The sequence below is a fragment of the Ceratotherium simum genome, chromosome 1, assembly GCF_057802395.1.
Source record: "Ceratotherium simum simum isolate JZ-2026a chromosome 1, ASM5780239v1, whole genome shotgun sequence".
NCBI classification, from domain to species: domain Eukaryota; kingdom Metazoa; phylum Chordata; class Mammalia; order Perissodactyla; family Rhinocerotidae; genus Ceratotherium; species Ceratotherium simum.
In genome coordinates this window covers 96,625,838-96,643,195 of record NC_141900.1, presented here as the reverse complement: position 1 = coordinate 96,643,195, position 17,358 = coordinate 96,625,838, and the positions used below count along the sequence as shown (strand labels likewise).

The 17,358-nt window shown below is 40.5% G+C and overlaps 1 protein-coding gene across 4 annotated transcripts in view; it reads right to left on the bottom strand.

Annotated features, from left to right (window-relative positions):
- The window catches only part of MGAM (maltase-glucoamylase), a 91,832-nt gene that overhangs the window by 27,011 nt on the left and 47,463 nt on the right, over nucleotides 1–17,358 (bottom strand). For all 4 annotated transcript variants that reach the window (XR_015552438.1, XM_087431910.1, XM_087431896.1 and 1 more), the window contains exons 19-32: nucleotides 17,166–17,320; nucleotides 16,034–16,118; nucleotides 15,204–15,260; nucleotides 14,524–14,648; nucleotides 11,757–11,845; nucleotides 11,028–11,077; nucleotides 10,419–10,586; nucleotides 7,589–7,741; nucleotides 6,783–6,980; nucleotides 4,819–4,973; nucleotides 3,537–3,705; nucleotides 2,938–3,034; nucleotides 1,965–2,077; nucleotides 788–913 (exon numbers count right to left, since the gene is read on the bottom strand). Coding sequence is in view for 3 of the 4 variants with exons in the window: in XM_087431910.1 (XP_087288036.1) it covers nucleotides 788–913; nucleotides 1,965–2,077; nucleotides 2,938–3,034; nucleotides 3,537–3,705; nucleotides 4,819–4,973; nucleotides 6,783–6,980; nucleotides 7,589–7,741; nucleotides 10,419–10,586; nucleotides 11,028–11,077; nucleotides 11,757–11,845; nucleotides 14,524–14,648; nucleotides 15,204–15,260; nucleotides 16,034–16,118; nucleotides 17,166–17,320 (1,740 nt within the window). In the remaining variant the exon portion in view is untranslated. The remainder of the gene's footprint in view (nucleotides 1–787; nucleotides 914–1,964; nucleotides 2,078–2,937; nucleotides 3,035–3,536; nucleotides 3,706–4,818; nucleotides 4,974–6,782; nucleotides 6,981–7,588; nucleotides 7,742–10,418; nucleotides 10,587–11,027; nucleotides 11,078–11,756; nucleotides 11,846–14,523; nucleotides 14,649–15,203; nucleotides 15,261–16,033; nucleotides 16,119–17,165; nucleotides 17,321–17,358) is intronic.

The window sequence follows — 17,358 nt, the reverse complement described above, 5'->3', positions numbered from 1 at the left end:
CAGTACTAATATAACATGGATGGTAAGTCTACCAAAAAAAAACCCAAAGGAAAACCTGTAATTGTTGTGGAATATCCAATCCTGGGGGTTATCAACAAGCTTATCAAATAAGCTTTCTTATTAAGAATGAACTATTGCATGCTATACTTTCCATTAGTAGGAATAATTATAAACAATAGAAAAATAAATAGAATAAAATTAAGTATGTAAGTGGTTCATAGGATCAATTCTCTGACTATTGGACCCCTCTTGTCCTCAAGTGAAGGACAGGGTTCACTTCACACACATTTCCTCTGGAACCCAGTCCCAAGACCCCTACATTCAACCAGGGATTAGCTTAAAGTGAGGGAACACTTTCTGCAGCACCAGCAATGTGTTGGAACTGAGGTCTTATCTACAAACACAATGGTCTGACTGGATTTGGGTTGATTTTTTTAAATTAAACAAAACTACAGTTTGGGGAACCTTTTATTCTTATGGTACCAAGGGCGTTTTTGACTAAACGTTTTGAAGTCATGTAAAAGAAATGGAAATATGATATAGTAAAAAGAGCCCCAGAGCTGGACATATATCCTGCTTTTGCAACTCACTGTGACTCTTTAAAATGGCGACAATGACTCCCACTTGTATTGCTGGGTTGGGGTGAGCTTCAGTGTGATATTCTATGAGAAAGCACTTTCTAACTTTATAGAAACCCACATAAATCAGACAAACTAATCCAAATACAGAGACAACTGAGGTTGGCTGTGAGGTCCCAGAGCCAGGACTCCACAGATTAAGAACGTACATAGGGGATCTGGGCAGCCACCATGTCATCATACAAGCTGGCAATCTCAGTGTCATTCTCGTATCCATAGCGACACAGCTGAAACCCCAAGGACCAGTAAGGAACCATCACTGGTCGACCAATCAACTAGAAAATAGACAGAAAATATTAGTCCTTAAAAAGGAGAAACTGGATTGAAGTGTACAAAGTAATAAGAATACTTTTCCAGTGCCCCAAGTTAGACAAGCAACCGATTCAAATCCAGAGAAACAGAGGATGCAGAGCCACTGGGATACCTTGGAGAAAGCTCCCTGCTAGACTTGACCTTCTTCTCTAGGAATTTTGCAAAATCTTATTTTAGTCTGATTCCTAGAGGCAGTCTAGCTTACTGGTTAAAAACACATAATCCAGAGGCAATGCCTGGGTTACCAATCTCTGCTGGCTATGTGACTCTGGGCAAAAGTTAAATAACCTCTTTGTGCTTCATTTTCTTCACCTGTAAATTGGGAATAACAATAGTATTTGCTTCTTAGTGTTTCTGTGAGGACTGCATGTGTTAATATACGTAAAGTGCTCTGATATTCAGTAAGCACTATATCAGTGGCATAGAGTAAGTTTTATATACATGTTTGTTGATGCTGCCAAAACAACTGTCAAGACTACTGTGACCACCACCACCACCAAAATAACAACACCATCACATCATCATCACCAGCTCCACCATCACAACCACCTCACCACCACCACCACTACCACCACCATCATCACCACCATCATCCACCATCATAACCTTTACCACCACCACCACCACCACCATCACCATCATCCACCATCACAACCTCCACCACCACCACCACCATCACCACCATCACCATCATCCACCACCACAACCTCCACCACCACTACCACAATCACTACCATCACCTACCAGCACCACCTTTCACCACTACCACCACCATTGCCACTGCCACCACCACCACTGGCACCACTACTACTTCTGATACTCTTCAATGCTTTCAGAGGCTACAAATTTAATGGTTATTGATATGTAGTTATTGCTCCTTATACTACAATAGACTTGTCTCCCAGAAAGACCAACAATTCCAGTTATCATCTGAGAGCTATATCAATGAACGTGGGTTTTGGCACTCAGAATGTGCTGCATAAATACTTGGTAACCAGTTGAATTCTCTCCTACCTCAGTGTACTGCTGAGTGAGAATCTCTGGAGTTGGCCCCAAGAGCACATAAAAGTCTAGAATTCCTCCTGTGGTGCGGTATGTCAAGGCAGGCATGGACTGGAATGTCACATCTGAAAATACAGGAAAATACTAATAAAGCTCGAAAACTTCAAGGTGAGGAATTTACCCCTGAAATTCACACCTTCTTCCTCATCCTATGCTTCTCTACTGTAGAGTATTGAGAGAAAGCATTTTTACTATACCTACACAGAACTGAAGAAGTTAAGTGAAAGTCTCCAGGGTGCCACCTCTGCATTTTTTCCCTTTGGTGTTCTTTATTATCTTACATGTTTCGTCATTCTGCTCTTTTTAAAATTATCATGATAACTTTTATTTTAGAATAGTTTAAGACTTACAAGAAGATGCAAAATAGCACTGAGAGTTCCCTTGTACACTTCCCCCAGCTTCCCCAAATGATAACATCTTCCATAATCCCTGTACATTCTCAAAAACCAGGAAACTGACATTGATATAATACTGTTAACGTCAGGTATAGACCTTATTCATATTTCACCAGTTTTTACACGCATGCTTTCACCCCTACCTCCTGATTTTCCACCCCCTTTCCAGTATACCATACAAATTTTCTTCATGACCTCATACCCTCAGAGCAAGTGCTCTGACCCATAGCTTCATCAACAACTCAGATTATATGGATGGCTCCCATTGGCTGACCTCCAGGATGTCTGGGACTTGCTTGGTTCTGCTATCCCTTCTTACATGATTTTTGCCAAACAAAAGTTGAGTTAATTCTTGTTACCATGTTACTGAACTGAAATAAACAGAAAGGCTAAACAGAAAGACAAAAAGGAAAAAAATCTGCAGGCACATAATAATTTTGACTTCAGGGGCAGCTAGGTCAAATACATTCCAAAGTTCCTCAAGAATGAGTGGTTCACAAAAATAAGGAGAGACGCTGGCATCACCTTACCCATGGCATTGCTGTTTAGCAGGAGCACCCCGTGGGCATTGCCATCTTCCTCCAGTCCCATGTAGTAGGGGTGCACACCATAGGAATTCTTCTTGTACTGGGAGAGTCATGGAGAAGAAGTAGTAAGAGGTTAAAGACATGAGAAGGAAACTCCACAAAAATTGATAGCTATGTCTAGTCTTCTTTTTGTTTTTTATGAGGAAGATCAGCCCTGAGCTAACACCCATGCCCATCCTCCTCTTTTTTTTTGCTGAGGAAGACTGGTCCTGGGCTAACATCTGTGCCCATCTTCTTCCACTTTATATGGGACACCGTGACAGCATGGCCTGACAAGCAGTGCATAAGTGCACGCCCAGGATCCGAACCTGGGCCGCCAGCTGCGGAGCGCACGCACTTAACCGCTACGCCATGGGGCCGCCCCGTGTCTAGTCTTCTTTATGAACTAAATTAAACACATGAGAAATAAAGGAGCCCAAGAACTGGCCCTCTTGTCTAAAAGCAGAATGTGACCATCCAAGTTGAATCGGGGAAGATGAAGCATGAAGCGTACACAGTGTGGAGAGAGGCAGACACACAGATCCCAAATGCTCTGCCCTTACCCCTGGGGGTTGGTCTCGGGAAAACATCCCCCACGTGTGCCAGTTCAAGTCTCTCTGAAAGGCTGTGTGCTCATTTTCCCCAAAACCATAGAGGTATTGGGAGGAAAGGCGAGTGGAGATACGGATGAACATGTCGTTGAAGGTGAAACCAAGGATCTGAGAGTCCCAACTGCAAAACAAAAAAGTATATTTGGAAAAGGAAGGCGCTATTCTATTGGCTTCAAGTTGCTGACTTTTCAAGGACAACTGAACTCTTGATTCCCTCCCACAACTCTTGATTAACCCTGTTAATCTCCCAAACAAAACATAAAATCTAAAATAATCATAGATGCACTTGCTAAAAGCCCAGGAGACAGCCTTCATGCCTCTATTTTCCTCTCACTACCTCCTTTCAGTTCTCCCTCCAGAACCCCAAATCTAATGCCTTCTCGCCATCTCACCTGCTACCACTCCATACCAGCCCCGCCTTCCACTCTTGCTCCCCTACAGCTCCTTTACTACATGGTATCCAGAGTGATATTTTTTGAGAGTATCTCACATCATGTCCCTCCCCTGTTTACAATTCTTCAGTGATTTCTCATTAAAACATCTTATGAAGTCTTCAAGGTCATATCTGATCTGAAGCCCACCTAAATCCCAGCTTCATCTCCCACCATTCACTGCCTTACTTACTACATGGCTCCAACCACATTGGACTTCTTTTTCCCCTTAATAGGCCAAGTTTGCTCCTGGTTCATGGCCTGTGCTCCCACTAGTCCATCTATTTAAAATGTTCTTCCTCTTCCCCTAGATCTCTACATGGGTTGCTCCTTCTCCCCATCCAGGGCCTGTTTTAAATGTCACCTACTTGAAGAGACCTACTCTGACCTCAGTATCAAAGCAGTAACCTCCCACAACTCTCAATCACCCTGCTCTTTTTCCCACATAGCAGTTGTCACTATCTAAACCGCCTTATTTATATTTTAACTTAAATTATCTTTGCTATTTACTTACTATTTTTTTATCATGAGAAGAGAGACCTCATCTTCTATAACCACAAATACCAGAGGAAGCACTCCATAAACATTTGTTGAATGAATCCCTAGGTACATGCAACTGCACTAGTAACTACTCCCAGGGGACTAAAAATTTCTCTTAAGAACAGACTCGGAGGAAAGAACTTATTCATGAATCTGGAAATGGATAGTGTGATGCTTTGAGCCGGGAGGTCTCCAAGGACAGTGGACCTGGCAATGAATGTGCAGGTAACCATCAATTCCAAATCAGACAAGGAGCCACCTACATTACAGTGCCTGTACTCTTCCGGCGAATTTCAATCCCAAATGGATTCTTCTTAATGAGGACATCATAGAGTCGATTCTCAGACGTGCTGGATGGAACCCCGGGTATGTTGAGAGGGACTGGGACTTCATACCGATTGTTGTTGGGATCATAAATCTAGGGCCAGAGGAAACAGATTTTAGGTAAGAATAGTACTCTTGAAATCTACACCCTTAGCAGAAACTGGATGTCTTTGACAAAGAGTCTGAATGCTATATTTCTTTGTTTTCTTTAAGCTCATGATACTAGGGACTTAATTAACATATCAAAGGACAATGTCAGATTTAACATTTGATCTGAGTCTGTCATATCTCATTTTTCAGGCCTCTATTACAATAACATAATCACTTTGACATTGGTACTGTCTTGGAAAATTAGTCTGGAATCAGTCTGGTATTTGTGACTATATCATTTCTTACTTTCTGTGTACATCTATGAGTGTATGTGAATACTTGAAAACTTTTGTGAATTAAAAAAAAAATCCCCCCCCAAAAAACATGAACTCTATTTGATTAAAATAATCATAGATGCCCTTGCTAAAAATGGGATCTAAATTGATTCATTGAGTATCTATTATATTCCTGCCTGATACTGTACTAGACACTAGGGATAACTCAACTGAATAAGACACAGTTATTGTTTTTAAGAAATTCACGTGCTAATGGGAAGTGAAAATGAAGTACCCACAACATCTGGGTGATCTGCGATAACATAGAGCTACGGAGAAGTGTTGTGAGATTAGAAGGAAGGAAATGCCTAACACTGTTTCTGGGAGACTGAGATGGTCTCAAGGGGAATGTGCAGGCTGAGTCCTAAAAGCTTTGCAGCCATTAACCGAGCACAGTAAGGAGATCAAGTCATTCCCGGCAGAGAAATAAATAAAAAGGCACATAGCATTAAAGCAGGGTCAGAAAGGGGTAAACATTTTGGAGAGAGCTGCTATATGATCAAGAGGTAGAATAGGAAAGAGTTAAAGCTGGAAAGCCAAGCAAATTCATTTATTTCAAACCCATTAGGTGCCTACCATACACCAGTGCTATGGTGAGGATAGAAATATAAAACAGCATCATCTCTGCATTGCAAGGTATGGCAAAACTAATAGTCCAGGCTGATATTAGATTGTGAAGAAACTCTTAGGCATGCCTGTTGTCTTTCATTTACTCTCTCAATAAACATCTCACTGCTAACTATCTACCAGCTCTGTGTTAGATTTTAGAAACATAATGATGAAAGGATAAATTCCTGTCTTTGAGAAACTTACAAGTCAGTAGAGAAATAGACATAAAAACAGCCCATCATTAGTCCTTAGATGTAATTAAATCATAGTAAAGAAAGAGATCTCTACACTTTCCTAGCTATTTCATAGATATCCCAAATTCAGTGTCCAAAACTGAACTCATCATCTTATTTTGCCCAAGCCCAAACCTTTTCAATGTCCCCCTTCCAGTTAAAGTCACCACCATTAATTTAGAGACACAAGGTAGAAACATGGTAATCATTCCTGATGCTTCCCTCTCCCTCGTCACCTACTTGCCATCATCACCAGATCCTATAATCCTACCTCCTCAGTCTCTCAAAGATGTCCACTGTTCTCCATCTACTTTCCTGCGCCCAGTCTAAGCTCTATCCCTCACATGGATAACCTACCTGGTAGCCTCCTAACATGTCTCTCACTTTTCACTCTTGTCCTCCAAACAATTTTCCTTACAGTAGACACAGCAATCTTTGCAAAACGCACATTAGAACAGGTCTCACTATTCCTTCAATGGTTTCTCATTGCTTTTAGGGTAATGATCTGGTATACTATAGCATGGTTAACTTAGAAAAGCAAACTTATTTTAGGGTTCAGTAACTTGGACCAGAAAAAAAATAATGGAACTGAAAAGGGCCTAGTCAGTACTAGATACATATACTGTAAACACGTACCTTAAACTGCAGCATGTCATCCTTATGGTAGGTCACATTCAGATGGAGGGAGTTCACCGGTATTGAGGGCAAAGCATAAGCATAAGAAGACTTTAAAGAGAGGACAGCTGTGGCCCCAAGGGAGTCATACTGAATGTCACTGACAGAGTATAGATCATCGACGAAATAGCAAAAAGGGACTCCAGAAGAATTGGATGCCTGAAAAGCAAAGCCAAAGTCAGCTCAGCATGTGCTCCTAGGATTATCAAATATAAAGGGTCTATAAAAACAATTTCCAGGGAGGTAAAGCCAGATCATCCCTCATTTCCTTACATGACTCATTGGTAGTGACATAAGTTTAAATTCCTGGTCTCCATGCAAAATATTTGTAAGAAAATGTGCCACTCCTGTCTCTACCTATCCTTCACATCCAGATAAAAACTCAGGTTCCTTTAGAAGTCCTTCCTTTTTTTCTCTCTTTTTTTTTTTTTTATTTTTTTTGGAAGAAAGATTAGCCCTGAGCTAACATCTGATGCCAATCGTCCTCTTTTTGCTGAGGAGGATTGGCCCTGGGCTAACATCCGTGCCCACCTTCCTCCACTTTACATAGGACACTGCCACAGCATGACTTGACAAGCAGTGTGTCGGTGTGCGCCCGGGATCCTAACCCGTGAACCCCGGGCCACCAAAGCGGAGTGCGCGCACTTAACCACTATGCCACTGGGCTGGCCCCCTGGAAGACCTTTCTTTCTATGGATTTTAAGTAGTGACATAGGTACTGGTGCTGTAGGGATTTTAATGTACATTAACACTGTCAGCATGGTTACCTCCCAAACACAGCCACGGGCATTACAGTTTTCTGCGGAAGCACCATTCTCATCAGGATAACAGTCTATTTTTTCTTCATCCTTTATCTTCAGGTCCCACTCCACAGTGTATGCTTCTCCCAGGATAAGATCAAGATCTGTGATAAGGGCAACCTGTAGGGATGGGGAAGGGGACAAGAAAACTTATCCTCAGAACAAAGGTCTTGCAATATCTGAAACTTCTTTTAGGAAAAGAAATAGAAATCGGATCAGACTCTCAACAATCCAAGTGACATACCACTGGAGCTTATATGAAGAGAGCTATATGGGAGGAAGAGAGAATTATCCAGTGGCAACAGGGCAAATGTCACAACTCTATCAGAATCCTGTACATAAAATTTTGAAAAAAATAAGGTCAAATAAAACCTTCTGTGATCACACCTTCTCTTTCCTTCCTTGACTCCTCTTCCTCCTCCTTATTTTGTCAAAAAGGCTCTCTTCTGCACTTCACCTTGTAGCCTAGCACACACAACACACATTATCATCCCTAATTGAGCTTATCTTCTTGCCTTCCATTCACCAAACCAGTGTCCCTCACTGGCCTGGAACACAAGAGTGTGGCAAGAACACAGGAATAAGAATCATGTGGCTTGGGTTCTCATCTCCACTCTGCTGTGGAAACGTAGACAAACTATTTCAATTCTTTGGGTCTCGGTTTCATCAATTGCAAAATTAGTGAGTTGGTAAAATCATTACATTTCCTTCCATTTCTAAACATCCCAGCCTCTTCGTTTCTCCAAGTCCAAAGCCTCAAAACTTGCAACCTTCTTCTTTAAATCTCACTCACTAATTCAATTATTTAACATTTTTTAATGTATTTTTCTTATATTTGTCTCTTCTTTAACTAGCAATTTCCACAGTGGAAGTCCTCATTTGTCTAGCTATAAAATCACATTCTAAGGATTATCACTCTTCTTCCAGTCTCTTCGCAGTCTAAATTCATCTCACACTTCCCTGTACTACAAATCCCACCCCCGAGAGCAAGGCTCTCACAATGGCACTGCCTTGATTCATGGATCAATATGAGACCCTTTGAGAATTAGATCAGACCTTTCTCATTTTGGCACTAAAGATTCACCAAAGCCTGACCACAAGTATCTGTCCAATCTCATCTCCTTCCAAAAGTGAATCCTAACTTTTCTAGTTATACAATATTCACAGACTAATGTAAGGCTATTCTCAGTCCTTATATTGGCTTATTCTGATATCTTAACCTTGAATGCTTTATCTAGGCACACACCCTTTCTAGGAATACCTAAATGGTGCCCACTTGTGGAATACACTGCCAGTTGCCGGCCCTACATTAAGGTTCCCTTCTTACTCACTATGTTAGTTTAGAATATTAAAGTTCCCAATTAAGAACTAAATTTTTAATCCATGTAACACAGCTTTGGCCCCTAGTAGGTAACTGCAAGTCCACTGGGAGTTGCTGGCCAAGTGTTTCTTTCTTGATTTAAGGGCCTGCCCTTCACCTTTACCTTTTCTTTCCTGTTTCCTCTTCTTTTCCTGCTTTAACAGGGCCATAGTGACTGGAATTAAGCAGCCACATCTAATCACAAGAGAAGAAAAGACCTGAACCCTTACAACCTTGAGCCACTGAACCAATGCCAGCAACTGATCTCTTTCTAAACTTTTTATTGCATGAGGAAAAAAATCCCAACTTGTTTAAACGACCATTTTGCTGAGTGTCCTGTCACTTGCAGCTGAACAAGACTCTACCTGATGCACCATCTTTCAAAGTCTAGCTCTAGCCCTGCCTTTTCCAAGGGACTTGCTCAGCTACTCCATTAAGTTTTGAAGACAAAATTAGGTCTAATATACTGTTAGCTACACCAACCTACGTGTTGGTTTGGGTAGCTTGTCCTCTTCCCAGTAGTTTCATGTACATAAATTGTGTCTCCCCACCACCCAAATTCAAACAACAAAAGAGTGCCTTTGGTCATATATAATTAATTTATTTAACAAACATTTATTGAGTTTGTTTTCGTATATGCATCCCTCCAATGGCTTGCACTTTGCTGTGCACATAATCAACCATACAATCCTTTATTTCTAACTTTATAATATATGTATCCTGAAAGTGTGTTGTCAGGACAAAATGTCAAATGTCATCAATATATCATTATAGTTGAAGACAAAATATACTTATTTTCTCCAAATTTGGAAGGTATCTCACAAACCATGCTGACACAGCAGTTCCCAATCCCAGATCATTTGGGGTCCCTGGAGTAAGGAGTATTTGGGGAAAGGACGCCTCATAAAGCTATGATATCAGAGGAACTGATTACAACATATTTAGGTCTCATTACAACTGATAAGAAATTATTTTATTATCATCTAACCAAATAAGCAGCCATTAGCTAGGCTTATCAAATTGTTTGACTTAAAATATTTCTTAAAAATATATCTGTTGGAGTGAGAACCTATATATTTCAATACAGCAAAAAAAAAAAATGCCCTTCAAAATTTTAATGGTAATCTCATCTCCTATCTTTACCTTTCTGGCATTTGCCGATGACTTTCAGATCCACTTTTCCTCTACTCTTGCTCCCCACATTCCTAACTTTGCTCTTCTTCTGTTCCAGCCAGAGAGAACAGAAGACTGAGGGGTAAATAAGGGAATAAGGATGAAAAGACCACTTTGCCTTATCCCAGTTTCTCAGCAGCTCCCTGTTCATTCTAGCTCTGGCCTCTCCTCAATTTTTTTCTCTCCTAACCCTCTGACTTCCCCACCCCAGGCCCCAGAGTGTGCTCTGGTCCTTTAGGAACACATGCAACCTTGGATTTTTACCTGTAGGTTAGAATCATAAGTGACATTAGGAGAAATTTGACTTGAGACACCGTTGTGTTTCACTGTAATGTTGTTAGGTTCCTGGGTCCCAAGGATTTTAATCTCTTTAAATACTAAATTATTGGGGTCTTTGTAGGTTGACTGCAAAATATTCACATCCAAGCGGTTCTGCAAAACAATTAAGCACAAAAGTGTACCTATAATATACAGATTCTCAAATCACTCAAATATTCCATCCTAGACCAGATACCCAAAACTTCTGTGAATGCCTCTTAGCTATCTCTACTAATGTGTGCTCAAGGAGTACAAACTTAATTTAATATTCCCCTGAGTGAAAAAGCGAGAGAGAGAAAAACACACACACATACACAGAAATTTTTAAAAACTGCATTTAAAAAGACTGACCACTTTGATTTATCCATATCACTGCCTCTTTTTAGTAAGGTGGATGATTCAATTATTGGAAGTTAAGTCATAAACTGAAATGTGCTCACCTATAGTCATAAATGCATATAATCTACAAATACAATTACACACATACACGAACACACTTGAGCTAATGGTCAGAGAAAAGCCCACACTTAAGATTCACAAAAATATGCTACTCACTTGGGTGACAGAAAACTCACATAAGAGATAAACTTGATTGGCCACAGTGTCTGAAAATGAAAGAAAGATGAGTCAGACTCTGGTCTGCCTACCACAGAAGAACAGACTTCACCATGGCTCTCCTTGAAGCTACATCTTGAGAATGACAAGATTATAGACAGACCCTCCAAGGCCAAGCCATGTTTTCCCTCTTCCTTCCTATCTTAACCTTGATATGGTTCCCTTCCAAGTGCTTCCAAGGCATATGCATCAAGTGAATCTATTTCCTAAGCTTGAGCCACAAGAGTTGTTAGGACATTGAAGACAGAAAAATGTGCTAAGAAACACGGCTAGATAGAGACACACTAGAAAAGTATATTCTCACCACCTCACTGGCTTGGGTATGTTTTTCTTATCATCGACATTTGTTCATAAGTATTTTCGGGGGAGATATCCGCATTGAGTGGCAGGAACAGTCTAGAAAACATCTCTTTCAGGTGCGCATTGACAAAAAACAACAGCCTATATATGTTGCTGGCCAATGGTAGATTTAAGAGGTAGAAATGCATTTTCCTTCCATCTGTGGTCCATCTACCACTACCTCTGAATAGTGCAACCAAAACCAAAATTCTTCTCTCAAGTGATCAATGCTACTGGGCTTGGTGAGATTTCTCCCACAGCTGAATGACCAGCAGAAGTAACTCAAAGATGTTGGTTCAGAAACGGCAACATTGTCTCAACAGTGCTCACCTTTCGTTTCCCCATCATCCCAAAAAAGTTCGCCTTTTGCTTCTTTGTTCTCATCTAGAGCAATGATAAGACCAAGAGGGTTCTGTCGGCTGTGGGAGACAAAACTTATGTAAGAGACGAAGACTTGGGATTCAAAGAATTTTGCCAAATGAGCTGGGAATGATTCTATCAGATTTCAAATAGGAAAAATGGGAAAGGTTACTAGCAGCAGGCAGCTCTGCTTTTCTTCAGGCACAAAGGCAAAATCAATAGGCTCTTCTTTCTCTAGATTAATCAGTAATGTCACAAGAGATAGAAATACCTCAAACATTAGCAACAATCATCTATGTAGGAGGCAAGAGGTTAAGCACCAGAATCACTGCAACAGCTACAATAAAAACTGCTGATGCAACTATTATTTAGAATGCAGACTATTAGAAGAGAATGAAATCCTAGACAAAAATTGGTTTGGCTTCATCATTTTAGAGATGATATGTGCAGGAGAAATATTAACTGCCATTGGGGGGTTATTTTTTTCCTTGCCTAAGAATCATTTTGACTCAGAAAGCCACAAAATAAAGTAAGGTCCATCTATATAATGGCAACTTTCCTAATTTGCTTATTTATTATTAGTTTGTTTTGAGAGAAAAATAAAATCATTCTAACTACTTGCTTTATAATTTAGAATAGGAAACACAAAACACTTAAAAAGATGGTAAAATAGATGGATATATAGAAAGAAGGGGAAGAAAGAGCACTTTCATTTGGAATCTCGTCATTTCACCACTCCTCTAGACGACCTCCCAATTTCCTGCTCCTGTTGCGTCCCTCACTGACCTCACATTCCTATCGTATTCTTTCACGGTTCAGCCTTTCACTATGCCCTATGCAAGTTAGATTCCTTTATCAACAAAATCACCCACTTTCATTTAACATGCATGTATTGAATAGCTTTCATTTGCTAGGAAGCCTAAGAGATATAAAGACAAATAGATCACAACTCCACTGATGACCTTAAATATTCTAAGAAAGATTAAACATATTCACCAAATAATCAAAGCAGAAAGTAAGAGTGACACAAAAGTTACAAAACTTAGAGGAGTCCAGAATGACACTTCCAGCAGTATGGTGGACTAGGTATCCTGGAGGACACTAGACACTCTAAAGGACCCACCCACTAAAATAGTACTTGCTCCTGTATAAATTATAACACATGATTCTTGAAGGGAGCTAATGTGATCGCAAGTTGACAGAAGTCCTGGCTTGCAATCGGAGAGAAAGCAAATCATCTCTGGAGGAATGAGGCCCACATTTGGTTCCTTAAGATCATCACCTTTAAAAAACAAAAAATTACTAAACACACAAGGTAATAACACAGCATGAAAGAAAGTTGGCAAAACAACTAATATTGATTTAGATTCCCCTAAGGACTTCAGATAATAGAATTTTCAGATACAAAGTATAAAATAACTATGATTGAAATACTTACTAATAAGGAGGAAAGAAAAAAAATCAGCTAAACAGCAAAAAAGTATAAGAAATGACCAGAAAGTTGAAAGTGGCAGCACTCCCTCTGCTGGAAGAGTTGGGGGAGATTTTTTGCAGATGAAATCTGAGTTTAATTTGGAGTATCATTAGGAATGCACCAAGCAAAGAATGTTGGAAAAGGTAATAAGTGCTGAAGCCCAAATGTGGTAAAATACATGGGTATGTTTGGGGAATGGCAAGATTTTTGGCATGGCTGGTCTAGAAGAGTATATTAAGGTGTGTCAGGAGACACGGCTGTTAAGTTATCTTGGAACCAGATTGCGATTGGCCTTGAAAACCCTACTAATGAAAAAGTTTGGACTTCTAGTAGGGAAGCAAAAAGTCGAGATCTTCATTTTGGAAAGATAATTTTGATATCAATATGCAGAACAGAACAATAGAAACTGAACAATGAGAGAAAAAGAAACCAACTGGTACTGCATGTAGAAGTATTCTCCATCAGTATCATAAAAAGTCTGAATTTGAAAAATTAAAATAGTAAGAAATGTTCCAAAGAAAAGACAGGTTTCTAACTTGCAAAGTACTGCCAGTCTGTTAAAAACAAATATGCTAATACTTTTAGAGACACTGATATAAATGTGTGCCTCTTTAGTACAGATGGAGTCTATAATTTCAGGATCAAAGAATCATAAAGGAGAAAGCAGTGGTATGAGGGAGATTTGAAGTGCACAAGAAGTAATTTTTGAGCCCCATTTTGCATCACAAGAAAGAAATGGCTCAGTAGGAAGAAAGTAACGGGGAATTGAGATTATAGGGGAATGGAAAGTGGACCCCCACTCCCTAGAAATGAGAATGAGTGAGTCAAGAGCATAGCACGATGGATGCATGGTCTGGCCAAGGCAGGTAGGGTGATCAACAGACCCGTTTGCCTGGAATTGAGAGGTTTCCCAAGACATGAGATTTTCAGTGCTAAAATTGAAATGGTTTTGGGAAAATCAGGACCACTCTAGCAGTCAGTGTGTTTTGAGGAGAAATTTAGGGAGTTTAAGCAAGGACAGGGATTAAGGTCTTTCAAAAATCCATCTAGATGCAGCCCTAAACCACAGTTCCTCAGATGAGGCCTAGGGCAATCCGAGGACTGAGTTTGATGATCACACACACACACACACACATGCACCAGTGTCCTTCCTCCCCACACTCCATGTAATGTTTCAGCATCTTCTGCATGAACAACGGATGGGAACAGAAATGACCAGATTTGCCAATCTCCCCCTTAAAGGAACTCCCAGCCAAGCTGTACCTGGCCACAGTGGTTGTGGCTGGCTGTTGTGTGGGGAAGATGTAGCCTCCTCGAAGGTGAAGTCCGATTCTGTCTCCAGGAAGTTCCATCTCCACTTTTTGCTTCCTCCATTTCACTCGGCCCCCCTGAGGCATGCAGACAAATCAAACACATTGGCAGGACAGCGCATTCACCTCTATCTCTTACCCACATGCTGAGTTACCTACAGCTTTCTCCTTTTTCCACCATAGCTGAATTACTGTATAGTCAGACAATCAAACAAGAAAAGGGAAAAAAATTAAGAACAATAAGTTTTGTCATCTGCTGGGGATTTGGGGGAACATCTATGCCGTGATGAGGCTATTTGACATATATTATATGAACTGATCGTTCTAAACAAGTAATTTGACTAGTGACCAAGCTCAATTGTCCATTGGCTCTTCCAATATTTGCTTGTGAGACATTCTACTTGAGCCTTTACCTTATTGCTGAATAAAGTATGTGAAGTATTTTTTTTCAGATTTTAGCATGACTGATGTTAAGTGACCTAGTCTTTTTATCGACTCTGCTATGAAATTACAGAAAATACTACAGACACACTCCCCAGTGTATGGATAGATATTTCCCTCTCCAGGAGGTATTTCATCTATGCAGCTGCAGCGGTGATCTTGAAGAGCTTAAGAAAAGTCAAAGCTACTTACAGTCTCATAATCATACCAGACAGCATCAGGCATATATGCTGTCACTTTCTCTGCACCCTGAAATTAAAACAAAACATTGTTCTTCATGGCCCAGCCTCCGAACGGGATAAAGCAGACTTGTTAACATTCCCTAGGGCACTTTTTAACTATATACTGAGAGTGCATAAATGGCCTTTTTTTCCTCTGTTATCCAATCATGCCTTTCTTCTAACAGGAATAATAGAGGCAATAGCTTGTCAACTCAAAGAAAAATCCCAAATGGAACCACATTAGGAATAATAATAACATTGAAACGTGTTGTGGTAAAAATTCCAGCTTTACATTGATTACCTCATTTAATCTTCCTAACAGTCCCTAGCGATAGGTACTATTATCTCACCTTCACAGCTGAGGAGCCACCACGATAACTTGCCCCAGACCACAGCAGTACTAAGTGGCAGAGGCAACAATCACACCTTGATTGGCCTGACCTTAGAATGAGTTCTGGGGCACTGCTCCATTCTGCCTCTAAGTCACGGAGCAAGTAATGATCTGCTATGAGAATCTGACAACAAATAGGACCATTCTTAAACCTGAGTCGCCAGTAGATGCTTCTACACTGGTTGGGAACTTAGTCAAGAGAAAAGGCTTCTAGAGAGAAAAATGTCTAAGTATCAGATATACAACTTCCCAAAACCTCAGCATACTCTCTTCAAGGCTGACTCAGCCACAGATGTTGGAAATGGTTTTGGAATAAAGAGAAGACAAATGGTTCCAAGAAGAGAGAAGAGTTTGGAAGGTAGCAGGACCAGAAGCAGAGATCACCAGTGTGTCTCTGTGGGAAGACTTGCCTCCTCCAGAACTGGAGTGATGAGGAGGCCGGGCCCCCATAAAAACTGTTGGTGCACATCCCAAGTGCTGCTGTCCTCATAGAACCTGGAGATCAGAGAGACGTTCACTAAGATTTGGGCCAATGCTTCCTGGCAGCTCTCCCAGAAGCCTGTCCAAAATATGCAGGCCCCCTACCTGTGGCAAACTCCCAGAATTGTTCTGTGACACCTATTCAACCCCCACCTCCCCACTCCTGCAGATGGATCCACTTTTCCCAGCCCATGTACCCTCCCAGGGTACATGTTCCCCCAGGTGGGACAGAAGTTCCTATTTCAGTATGTATGCTAGGCAGGTTTCAAGCTGTAATTCTATTTGACATATCCCCCTTTAAAAAATAAATAAAACAAGCAATATATTTTAAAACTTGGCTGACTATCAAGAAGGAATTGGATCTGATCAGGAAAAATAGCAGATAATTTAAAATTTTACTCTTTTCTCTTTTAGGATATCTTCTTTTTAACAGGGAATTCAAGAGATCAAAAACTTGCCCATAATAATCAATATATAATAGTGCAGTTGTGTGCCTGAGGGGCTAAAATGTTAGACACATAGGAGAATCAACTGTATTTTGACAAGAAAATCCTCTTAAGTGTCCTTTTTCAGAGTCAAATTAGAGATACTCATTGGCTGACAATAAAAGTTCTGGAATTCTGGAAATCCTCTACAATATTCTTATTTGTATGTAAATGACAGGCTCATTCCTAAAGCCTGAATATAGTGCATTACATAAGAGACCATAATGTTCAAGCTAACAAATGCTTTAAATTAAGACTAAAGAAACTAAGGATGAAAGAACTTAAGTGATTTGTCTAAGATATAGAGTTGGTTGGTGACAGAATAAAGAAAAGACCCTGAGTCTCATGACTTTTAGTCTGGTTCTCTCCCCAAAAGGGAACATGCTATAAAACTTAAATACACCCCAAGAATAGTATCTATGCAGCAATAGCCTTGCAAATACCAACTGGGTATTCCAGTTATAAAACATGTACCTAAATAACTGTTTGAGTTGTTTCAATTTTCACTCATATTTGATGATACAGTCAATGATACCCAGTTGTGCTGACAAAATTCCTTTGGATTAGGTGAACTTACTCATGCAGGAGGGGCCTGGCCACTGTGTCCCCCTGGCTGTGAGCTCGGTAGAAGAGGGTGTAGAGGTAGGGCAATAGAGTATAGCGGATGGTAAGGTAGTGCCGGGAGGAATTCAACAGCAGAGAGTCAGCTCCAAAGGAGGCAGGATCCTGGGCCTTGAAGGAAACAAGAGGTTGCAGTTGTGATCTGGCTA